General features: G+C 26.8%; 1 protein-coding gene across 2 annotated transcripts; it reads left to right on the top strand.

Annotated features, from left to right (window-relative positions):
- Nucleotides 1-6,998: 6,998 nt before the first annotated feature.
- LOC135922932 (putative ferric-chelate reductase 1) lies at nt 6,999-10,191 on the top strand. Of its 2 annotated transcripts, none has more exons than XM_065457479.1 (2): nt 6,999-7,110; nt 8,275-10,191. In XM_065457479.1, exon 2 carries the CDS (start codon nt 8,319-8,321, stop codon nt 9,963-9,965), a length of 1,647 nt encoding a protein of 548 aa, XP_065313551.1. In that variant the 5' UTR covers nt 6,999-7,110; nt 8,275-8,318; the 3' UTR covers nt 9,966-10,191. The 2 variants fall into 2 exon arrangements, with proteins under 2 accessions (XP_065313551.1, XP_065313542.1); XM_065457470.1 differs by lacking the exon at nt 6,999-7,110 and adding an exon at nt 8,082-8,232.
- Nucleotides 10,192-13,175: the final 2,984 nt, after the last annotated feature.

Raw genomic sequence — 13,175 nt, 5'->3', positions numbered from 1 at the left:
CCCATACATAATATCAATATCATCATGTTGTTAAAAATATTCATAATAATAATTATGATTAATAGAAGACTACAGTATATAATTAAAACACCTAGCCATATTAGCCTATCGAGCGAGACCTAGAGGGAACGCTTGTTCTTTTAATGAATAAATCTTATGTATACCTTCCTACTAAGTTCAAAAAAAAATTTAAAAATAAATGGGTTCTTGTGCCAGGTCTGGACCCCGGGTCTGAACCTGAACCCCGGGTCTGAACCTGAACCCCGGGTCTGAACCCCGGGTCTGAACCCTGGGTCTGTGCTCAGGGTTCGTGCTTAGAGCAAGCATGAGCACAAAATTGGGTTGTAAATTTTACGACCAAGCAAATTAACAACACTAATCCTAGAAATGTAAATAACTCAAGGCTTCATTATATTTGCATAATTACTTCTAATTATATGTATTTGTTTTATCTTTATCTAACATAATAAATTCTGATATGAGTTAACATCGTGGTGTCATGGCTATGACTGCAAATTAACCTGCCGCTATTATTTGTGTGTCTATGTATAATCTTTTAGAAATATAATATCTCACACAAATTTTCTCAATTAGTTATCTAGCTTCCATCATGTCATCTAAGAGGAAGCTCTAAACACTATATAGTTTTATGATTTGGATTGGTCGTTTATATTCTCTTCTTGAAGAATTGTTAATTTGGTTAGGCCTATAAATTTTTCCTTATTGCTCCATTCCATAAACATTGTGTAAAATGGTAACAGAGAGTTACATTAGTTTCATGATCTTTTGTCAATGTAAGTTGCTAAGAATTATATTGCCTTATGTGCTTTTCAAAAACCATTATCAATTGAGGCATACGTATGAATTAATTAACCTTTTTTATCACTTGCTTAGACGCAAAATTTTATTATATCAGAGAAAATATTTTATACTGTAATAAATAGATTTTGTATTAAAAAATATTATATTTAGAAATGTCTTTTATTGTTTTAATTATTTATTTGCTAGTTTATTTTGTATGCATTGCATAATATGATAAATGGCAAAATATGAAATTCAGAATAATTGTTCCAAGTTACCAAATCTTAAAAATGTATTATATATGAATATAAAATCCTGCCGAAGGCCGAGCAAAAGCGGGCCGAAGGCCCGCCAATTAAGGGGACATAGGGTGCGAAGCCCTCCATAAAATTTTTTTTAGTTGGGCCCCCTGAGATTGTAAAGACTAGCGACGCCCCTGTTTAATTTACAATAGAATATGAATATATATTTTATAATAAAATGTTAAAATTCATGTAAAAGTTTTTTTTATACAGCAAAAATAAGGAAATATCTTTTCAGAAGTTATTAATAGTTAATGAAAAATATGTTTAAGCATTTATTTACATAATTTTTGTTTTTACTAATAATTACATTCTGAAATTTTCTTAAACCTTTAACAATCTTTATAAAATAAAAATTAAATCTGAATAATATATAATAATTAATTAATATTATTCTTTATTGTTTTTTAATTTATAGATATAATGTTATTATCTCCGATTTCTTTTTTCCTATTATTTTTTCCTGATCACTTTATTATTATATAAAATAGGATGTGGCTTTGAATCAGAATTTTTTTAAATTATTAGGGTTTCCAATTAACAATATGGCTCAGTAATGGACTTATGTAGTTAAAAGAGAATTTTTTAATCAGCATATGCTAGATCAGGAATTAGGATCCCTTAGTTATTTCCAAATGTTAATTAAACTCTTTATTACTATAAAAAATTGTTTAATTTATATAATTAATTTTCTACATTAATTAAATATGAATATTTAAACAATAGTTAATTATTTTTATATTATATCTTTTTGAAAAATGTTAGAATTTATATTTATATGCGTTTTAATGAAATACAAAATTTTTTTAAAATATGAAATTGAAATATTTAACCTTAAATTATTATGTAAACACCTTTTTTCGCAGTATATATTAATGTAAATCTATGGATACAATATTTTAATATAAAAAATTATTTTAACGGGGCGAAGGTCCATGGGGTCGGATGAAGAGATTATTGAGTTTTTATTATCTTGTTACTTTATTACTCTTTATAAAATCAATATTATTTATTCCTTAGAATGCGTCCAAATTAAAGTATTCGGTCCTTTTATAATAATATGGTACAATTTGGTAAATTTCTTTTGCATTTTTAATATTCAAAAAAATGTAAAATAGTTGGAGGTTTTTTAGGATTTTAGTTTTATTTTTTTTGTATATAGACCATTTTTAATAAAGAAATTACTATATATTTGGCATAAACCTGCAGGTCCGGCCCTACCAGCTCGGGTACATGGGCCGGGTTGTATTTTAATTTTTTATATACCCGGACTGACCCGAATTCCGGGTCGTGTATTTTAAAATTAAATATTTTAAATAGACATTATTAGCTTATAAAAATTAAAAATAAATATAATATATTTATAAAAAAATCAGGTTGGGCCTGATAATTTTTTAAAAAAATGACCGGACCGAGTCGGTTCTGAAAATATGAAACCCGAGCTGGGCCGAAAAAAATTCGGGCCGGGCCATGCAAATGATATCTCTGCAGGTCTTTGATATTTGCTATAATACAGGATTTAAACAATACAACTTATTTTTAAAGTGCAATAACTCTTGACCCAGTGTTTGTTCCAGTCTAGGATTTTGTATAAATATTAGAGAATATAATGTCTATCTGTAAAAAAAATTTGATAGAAATAAAAATAACGTTAATTTTATAGCTATTTCCGATTTTCTATTTCCGTTTTTTGTTAATAAACTTTTTCCATAAAATAAATCTTATACCATATTAAAGGGCTATTCTAGAGCTTTAATAAAATCAAAATTATGTTTTTAGCTTCTTGAGATATTTAAAATTAAATGAAGTGCATTTTCAAATTTTGACGTTTTTAAAGATAGGCATATGTCAAGCCGATTTAAAAGTAAAATTTTACATTTTTATTAGTTAGTGTATATACATACTACCAACATACAAATTTAAAAAAAAATCGAAGGGAGTCGGGTTGAGAATCGAGTTTTTTTGGTTGATTAATATGGAATATTTCTAACTAGATTTTCTTAATTATGGTTTAATTACAATTATATTGATTAGATTATATAACTTTTATACACATTTAACTCTTATAATAAGCGGATTATTATTTACTTGCTTTTGAAAAATACTCAGTTATGTGTCCCATCGCTTGAGTAATACGTGGTTACTATATCTCATATACTCATAAATAATTTTTAGTTATCTTTGAAAATAAAACTATTTAAGATCAAAAATATTAATAATTTAGTTGGTCATCTTCAAAATAAATACAAAATAAATTTTATTTCTATAATTATTTTATAAATATGGCATTATAAATTTTTCATCTAGATTCATGAATAATATTTAATTTCATTTTTCCCAAAAGACCAAGTCACCAATAATGAAATTATTAAGAAAGTATTTTATTTTTTGTATAAATATTTTAACACAGAAAATATATTATTTATTAAATGAACGATAAAATTTGTTTTGCACATTCGTTGCATAATTAATAATTTTATTTAATGTAAATCAGAGATCTGCAAAGCCCAGCTTGGTCCTTTAAAAATTTTAGCCCATGGGCGAGGCCGCGAAATTTTTAAACTATAACGGGTTACGCAGGGAAAATAATAACGGGCCAGGTGGGGCAATTCATCCAAAAAAATTTTTGAACTGGTGGGACAACTAGTACAAAAATTTTCTGGCCATGTCGGAAAATTTATATATAATCCTGACTTCATAAGTCTCTGATTTTTCGTAAAAATTTTAAAAAATTTTGAATTTCAAGCTAATTTTTTTTAATTTTTATAAATACTATTTGTAAGTAAATTATAATTTATTTATTTCTTTGTATTTTAATAGTAAATTCACTAAAAAGTAAAAAATTTATGATAGAATCCAATAACACAAATAATTTATAAAACTTATTGTAGAAAATAGATAGCTATAGAAGAGAGATATAAGAGCCTCAATTGGCATTAGGGAAAAAAGGTATAGATATTAAAAATGTGATAACAGGAAAATTCGCACAAAAAAAAATAACTGGCGGACGGACTTTTCGCAAATTAATGGCGGGTTTAAGAAATTTTTAAGAAAGTCATAATGGGACGTGCATAAATTCATAAGGGGCAAAACAGATCAAGCTTTGCAGATCACCAATGTTTATTATTTTAAAATTATGATTTACAACACAATTCAATATAATCTTCCGTAGAGTTTTGTCACTAATTTTGTTAATCACTGAATTGGTTAATATTATCTATTGCTTCGTATTAATTACTTATAGTATTGACTCGGATAATGTTTTTTGGGGAATAAAATGAATTATGATGCCTTGATGTCTGCCAAACCAAATGACATTTCTAAATGATTAAATATTGGCCAACTATTTTTTATTTGGGTTCCGGGCGTGACCTTAAGATTTTTTTCATGTTTAATAGTTAACAAAAATTTTGTATTATTAAAAAAATATTCGTTTCTTTTTTATTAATTATTTTTTTGTTATTGATAGTACTAAGTAGAGTTGCTAAAAGATACTTTTTAAATGGATCTAGATATAGATATGTCATTTAAAAATGGACTTAGATACAGGTACAGATATATCGGCTAAAAACATATCTAGATATAGATATATTTTTATCATACATATATACAGGGTTCGTTGTTGTTATCGAAAAGAAACTCTGACTATGAGAGCACAAAATACGTAAACAGCATTTTAATATTTTGTTCTCATTCAATTCAACACCATATAAAAAGATAATAAAATAATGTCAACATCCCTATTTTTATTTTTGAACAAATTCTCATTTAAAATGAGCATTTATTTAATTTGCTAATTAAAAGTTAGCGAATTATCTATAAATTAAAAAAATTCTATTGATATAATTTTGTGCATCAATGATATTGTTTTTAATAATTAATAGAGGTCATGGCTAAGCAAGCAAGGATTTATATATTCCTTTACATGATAAAAATATCCCTCACAATTTTGAACTGATATCGATAGATTTAAATGGGAAAAATATTTAATGAATATTTATATATATTTTTTTATATAGAAGTTTTAATATTTTGTATATATATATTTTTTGATTTTTTTTATAATAGTCTTAATATTTTGTATATATATTTTTTTGATTTTTTTATATAATAGTCTTAATATTATTTTTATATATTTATTTAAATTATATGCACATATGAGATAAAATGAATATTGCATTCAAATATTTTTATTTTTAAGATAGAAAAGCGTTAAATTACATATCAAAATGTATCTCTAAGTCTCTAAAAGATACAAATACCTGGAAAATAGTATCAAGATAATATACTTTTGAAGTGTATCTAGATACAGATAATTTTTATATCAGGATCCTTTAACAACTCTGGCTTGAAGTCTGATAATTCTAACTCCTTCTCGTTTTATAAATTTATGGTTAAAAATTGTATTTTCCATCTATCATTATAAAAACCTTTTTTTTCTTTAGTAGAACCATTTATATTTTAAATATAATTATATCCTAAATAATATATACTTTTGAAATATTTATTTTTATTGTTTAGAATATTGAAAAAAGAAGTAAGGCCGAAAAAAAGAACGGAATGAACAAGGGTAAAATACTAAAATTAATTGGAAGTTGCAAAGCCCTGGGAACTTAGGTTAGGCAATTTTAACATGTTCTTTTAGTCTAAAGAATATGTCCTGATCAGTCAAACGAGGTAATGATTTCTTTAAAAGTGGCTGGTGTATCTAAAATTTATATTATAGGCATTGTATGTATTATGTATTAACATAACATAGTATATAAATATTTATTTGGTTTTTAAGGAATATTAATTAACCTTATATTTTTTTTATAATTTGGTATTTTTTGTTAAATTTTTCATATAATGGCAATTTTAATATAAATTGTGAATGGATAATTTTTATGTCTAAATTAGTTTGGTTTTTTAACGAATAAAATATTTTTTAAGATTTATTATTTATTCAATACTAGACTCGATTTTTAGTTCAAAAAGAAGTCACAAAACAATATTTTCATTCTTTTTTAGGTTTTCATCATTAAAATATATATTTCAGGGTGAGTTGGGATGGAATGATGATAGTTTGGAAGATCTCATAATTCACTTAAGTAAATCTCCTTTATCTTAACCGATCCAGAAATTTTTCACTGAATTCAAATCCGAGTGATTTTATTAAAACGAGGGTTTTATCTCATCAGATCATAATTAGTAATTTTCTAGCCATAATTTTTGTAGACTTATTTGCCACTGTTTGTGATTCATTACAACCATTAGTTATTACCAGTTATTTTTGACAGGCCACTTTTTATAACTTAGTTAATTATAATTTACTATCCTTGCTTCATTTCATTTTGTGGTGTTTAAAAAAACAATTTTAATGCTGTATCCCAATTTTCTTTCAATATTATTAAAAATAATTTGAAATGTCTAAATATTTATTTGGTTTTTTGCACATATATCCGTAAACAAATACATTTTAAAATGAATTTTATTTTGACATATTTTTTTAAAAAAAATCTCATTCCATGCATATGTGAAGGCTACTTTTATCGAAAATAAAATATAGATTATTTTAAAAATCATCTATATAATATTAAATGTATTATTTTTAAACGCTACAACAATTTTTGAAGGTGAAATACAACCTATCTTGTTTTTATATCTAATTTTTTTATGGATTATTTTAATTTTTATTTGTTTGTATTATTATTTTTTTTAAACCAAAAGGAACATTAAAAATAAAAATTTATATACATTTTTCCTATATGACACTTTGTTTTGTAATGATTTTATTTAAGCCTTCAAGGGAATATAAAAGATAATTTTTATTTAAAAAAAATAGTTAATGATTATTATATAATAATTTTAAACAGATTTTTAGAAAAGAAAACAATTCCGAATAATATAATATAATTTTTTTCAAAAACATGGAATAGTTAATTCAAATTTTTTTTCGAAATTCTTATTGCAATTTATAAAGTATGTAATATTGGATCTCCAAGAAAGAAGCAGTTATCTTGAAAATGTAAGTGAATTTATAATTTTTAAAAAAATAGAAGACATATTACTTGACTTTTTAACATTGAAGATTGACTTTTAGAGGAAGGGGGAGGGTTAAAAGGGCATGTGATTTTCTCCAAAAAATTTTAAATATTTTATTATTAAAAATATTACTAATTTTTTACACCCAAGGAGAAATCCGAGATACACTACTACGTAACAATCCCATTGTTATGAGGGGACATTTTTTAGATCGTAAATGGTGTAGGAACACTACCCCCTCCCCCTTCCCCTTACAACAATATATTATATTAAGCAAATAAAAAAATTGAATAAACATACACCGACCACATTCAAAAATAAAATAATGAGCTGTTAAAAAATATTAAAATAATTTTGAGCTTTTAAAAAAAATTAAAATAATTATACTTATTATAATTTGAAAATAATATTTATAATTAATTAAAACAATCATGTAAAACTTTTTTAAAAAATTATCGGCGAAACGGTGGAAGTCCAGCCATCTGTTGGAAAAATTTTAACTTTGTAGTATATTTAGTATTATAAAGTTTTTGATTATCCGAAACCCGTTAAACTGTCTATCGATTTTTTGAATCCTTATTTCTTGAAACTCAGCGCAATTTCTAAGAAACCCAATCTAAATAATTAAATTCTTTTTCATGGTTTGGTCGGCACTGTGCTGCAAGACATAAGAAATCCATTTTTTTAAATTAATCATTATTTAATTAAATTGTCAACTTTTGTTCTTGTGGTTTTAGATTAATTTTCTTAAAAAAACAATTATTTCGTTATTTTACACGTTTATATTTTTTTTAAAAATTTTAAGTCAATTATGCATTTAAGAAATTAAAGTTTTAACATCCTATTATATTTCTAATTTTGGAATCATACCAAAATCAAAACCACATAAATATTTAATAAGATTTAATTTAATTTTCTTTCAATTCCTTTTTTCTAGCTTCAATGTTATATGACCATCACAAATATAAGTTAAAATTATTCTTTTTTATATTAGTGTAATTAAATATAAATTAATATGTAAAGTATTTACAATTGCAATTCGTATTTTTCGTGGATATTAATTTAGTTTTATGACATTCAAATTCTTCTATAGAAGATAATTGAAGTACATAAAAATTTAATTAATTTTTATTTATAAATTATTTAGGCACAATTCTTAAGTTTCCCATATATTTTAACACAAATACAATTATGTTTACGCGGCATATTATTCCTTGCGTCACCATCTTATTATACCCTTGGTTTGCGCATGCTCAAACTGGGTCAACAACTGAAACGAATTCAATCATAGATATATGGTACGCCAAACCTTCTAGAGCGAAATGTGGCACCGAATATGGCTGTTTCTCAGACCCCGAAGTTTGCGAATTTACCCAGCTAGAGTCAATGAACAATCTGACTACTCCACTTTGTCAAATATTTTTATTACACAGGCAAAATCCGAAAGATAAAAATAAAATTGATTTCTACTTAGAAAGAAAAGGAATAAAAGAAAATGATTCAAAGAATAAATATATTGCCTTAGGCCTGGGTCCGACTAAAGTGATGGCAGGTTCTAGTGCAATTATGTGCATGATATTTGGCAGTGGAAATAATGCCCAAGTTTTAAATCGTTACAATAAAGGTTATGAAAATCAAGCTCTACCAATAGAGGATGGTAAATTGGGATTGAGTGACACCAAAGTGGAGCTTGTTAAAGATGTCGATTCACTAAATACTCAAAAAATATCTTGTAAATTCACGAAAGATAAGACATTGGGTAATGATAAAGTATTCAAATTGATTTCCCCCGATAACAAGAAGGCACGTCTTAAAAGGCAAGATAATACTGTACCTATATCAACTACCACCAAAACCTCAAATCAATCTGACACTAATTTAGAAAAATATCATCTAATCTTAGTTGAAGGGAATATGAATGATAACGGTGAACCAAAATATCATGCACAAAGGAAACCCCATGTAAGCACACAAAAATTTGCACTCGCTCAGTTGTTAATAAACTCCGCGGTGGTGATGGGTGGTCATTTAAGCTCAATTCATATTTTGACAAAGTTACACGGTATTTTCATGCTCATAGGGTGGATATTTTTAGTGAGTGTAGCGACATTATATGCCAGGCACCTAAAATTATTTTGCCCTCAAAAAACTTATTGCGGCGGGTTAAAACTATGGTTTGTTATTCACAGATCTTTCAATATATTGGCCGTCATTTTGATAATAATTGCCACTATACTAATATTTGTACGGATTCGAGGTTGGAGCTATAATCCACTATATTTACCCAATAAAGTTCCTTTGGCTCATTCAATAACGGGAATATTGGCAATTATTTTCGCTGTTATTCAGCCAATCATTGCTTATTTTAGACCCCATCCAGGTGTGAGTGTTAAAAGAATAACCTTTAATTGGTTTCATAGGTTAATAGGAACCCTAGGTTTGTTATTAGCCGTCGCTTCTATATTTTTGGCAACAAAGTTCACGTATTTTTCAAATAACGACTTCATACAATCCATCCTGAAATTAATGATCGCTGCTGTATTTCTTTATGGGACAGCAGAGATCATTTTGTGGAGCATCCATTTTGTACGGGCCTATTATATAAGAAACAAACATGACAAAAATAAGAAAAGCTATGACTTGACAAATTTGGATGGAAACAACACCAACTACGTCGCCTCAAATCCGACTGACGTTCCGGTAACCCCCCAAAATATCACAGCAGAATTAAAACTAAACAACAAATGGGAGCTAATCAAATTTGCCATCGTAAATCTTTTAGGTTTGTTACTTTTAGGTTTGTTAATAGCCATGATAGTTCAACTGGCTAGAGCTTAGAAATAGTCTTTCAGACGTATCTCCTCTGTAAAAAAAATTGTTTGAGAGAATGGATACTATAATTACAAGGTCAAAAATGTTCTTATTTTATATCATCGCTATAATGATTGCTATGAAGTGTTAAGAATGGTGATATAATAAAATAAATTTAAATATATTTTTATATTAAACATTTATTTCATTGACTAATCAAATTATATTGTTAAATTTGTCTATTTCAATTTTTTATTTATTAAGAATAAAGGTTATCATATTTTTTTGTAAAAAGTAAAGTGGTTATTTCATAAATTTGATTTTAATATTTAAAAGTGACTACTATAATCACATTTTAAATCAGTTTAATAAATTAATTGCAAAATTTTATATAGTAGCGCAGAAACCTACATTGGCCGGGTATGGGCCTAATATAATTTATAACGGGCCTGACCTTGATTTTTTTAATGGACTGGGTTTGGGCTTAAAATTTTTTCATTTTTTGATTTATTTAAAACAGGTGCTATAACTTTAAAATATTTTCTTTTAATAATAATTTCAGTATTGCAAACAAAATGATTGTTTAAATACACTAAAATATTGTGTTTATTTTCATTGAATAAATCAAAAATACCAGGTTGATCTATATAGTAGGGTGGCAATTGGGTGATCTTAAGAACGGGATAAAATTTCCTGGCCCACCAATCAGAATTTTTTAATTTGTTTTATGCCATTTTATCTGAAGAATTAAAAGGAAATTTTAAATTAAAAATATGCTAATATCACATAAATTAGTTTTACACTCATTACCTGAACTAATTCAGTTTTAAAAATTGATCCATAAAAATAATTTAATTCCTTCCCCCGAGGTACCCCCATTAGGAATCTCTTATAAAATAACCATAAATGGAACCATCCTCGAGGAGTATAATTATAATTTCTGAATATTTTACCGTATAATAAATTTAAGCTTATAGACATGTCAAAACCTCAATGATCTCTTTAAATTTTCATTTAAGCATATTTTTTCTTTATTGGACGTAAATTATTTGTTATATCAAAAATCCTAATTCGCTCCTAGTTATAACATTTATCTAAAAATATCATTTAATGGCAGTAGAAAGATTTTAAATATAATTACAAAATTAATTTTTCCTTAAAGCCTATTTTGTCACCGGGTGGAGTCTCTGAATATATAATGATAGTTTAAATACAACAGTTCCAAGACCAAATGTTGGTGAATTGCACTTCATATGTGGGCCAATAGTTGCCTTCAAGTTCCGATCTTCCAATCAAGGTTGTAAGCTTTTCTCACCGGCCCCTAGTTTAGGTAGAGTCGTTAACTTTTTTTGAGTACTTGTTTTTAATTTTAAAGAAAATTTGCCGTGGTTAATTATAATATTTTTTGGTCAACCCTACTCATAGCAAATTATGAATGTGTTTACTATATAAAATATAAATCCATTTTAAAACAGAAGATGTCAGTTTGGCATGCATTCTTTATATTGAAATCACAATCTTCTGGTTGGCAAACCCGATATTTTAAAGTGTAATCAATTATATTTATTGGTTGATAGAATTCATCCTCTAATATAAACTAATAAGTAAATACCGCCAAGAATTTAAAGATTGCCAAATATTGAACTCTAGTCAAAATTACATCTTTATGTCATTCGTTTGTTAAGTTCAACCTTAATTGCGTTTGGTGATTTAACTACAAGTTTATTCAAAGATATTGGTTTACAGATGCAGTGCCATCTATCATGGGGGGGGGGGGCTATCATGCAATAACTACATTAAAATTTTATTGGGATTGGGCCTTATGATTCTTAATATGGCCATTTTTGGGTACCTCTCGAATTATTAAAATTCAAAATGTTTGTATAAATAGTAAAATTTAATGAAATTAAAGCTATTATGTTCCTCCTTAGCCTTACACCAAATAATAATATTCAAAAAGGTATTCATGTCAGCGTAAGATATGCGGGTGTTTGAGCAAAAATATGACCTCAGGTAATTTGATAAACCCTAAAAAGATGGACATTTAAGCCTATATTTTGAAGATATTAAGTACAATTATAAAGCTATATCTGTAAAAAAATTAAGCAGGGATGTTGATACAAAGTAATTATTTCGCAGCTCGAGCTCGAATTTAAAAAACTTTTTTATCCGAGTTCGACCCGAGCCCGAGCACACATTCTTAGTCTAACCCGACCTGAGTCCAACCCGAATAAAATTCTACAATTTGAGTTTAAATATTATAATAACCTAAAAAATTTATTGTATTTATTCATCGCCACCTTAAGTATAAGTTTATTTGATGCCCATAATCTAATCAAGATAAATTAAGTTGCATTTTATTTAATTTGTAAAAAATATTATAAAAAGTTAAAATACAATCGAATTTAAAAATTATTGCGATTATATAAAAACAATAAGCATGATTTATGTCAAATGTAAATGATATAATAGTTAATATGGAGGCTAAAAAATATATTAATAAACGTTTTATAATGACATATTAATATCATCAAAAGTATCATAAAGCGAATAATTGAGCCCAATTTATCTGGCTTTAAATGAGTCATTTTCTCTTCAAAGATCCTACCAGCAGCTAAAAATGCTCTTTCACTGCTAGCCGGCGAAGCAGGGATAGCTAGGAATTCAAGAGATAAAATACTTAAATTTGGAAAGTCATTATGGTTTGTCTTCCACCATTTTAAAATATTAACAATTTCAATATATAATTTAGCATCTAGGTATTTTTGAAGTTCGTCAACTTCAACGCTAGCATCAGAAAACGCATTGTCAGCTTCCCATAGAGAAAAATCCAAAAACGTATCTGACTCAGTATTTTCTTAAGAAAATCAAATACTACTCTTATCAGTTGAGTAGGAGCTAGATGGTGAGTTGGTATTTATCTGCTGATCTTCTCTGCATTAATCAAAGTGTTAATATGTTGGCACAAATCTTTATAATGTTCTCGGGATAAAATTTTCATATCCTGAAATTTTGGGCACAAAAATGTCGAAATTTAGTGGAATATAGCTATATGAAATTTATCCACCATTATTTCCCGGCATCTGTGCGATAGCTAGCTAAGCTGCAAGTTTAAGTTTAAATGAGCTAAAAAATTCAATAATGACTCGCAATTTTAAAAGGCGTCAGAAACTTGATAATGTCCATCATCATTTCAAAATCTATATTTTCAAGCCTATTCTACTTTCCTCTAGAACT

Source organism: Gordionus sp. m RMFG-2023, chromosome 1, assembly GCF_954871325.1.
Source record: "Gordionus sp. m RMFG-2023 chromosome 1, tfGorSpeb1-WG-v2, whole genome shotgun sequence".
NCBI lineage: Eukaryota > Metazoa > Nematomorpha > Gordioida > Chordodea > Parachordodidae > Gordionus > Gordionus sp. m RMFG-2023.
This window is presented reverse-complemented; position numbering and strand designations above follow the sequence as displayed.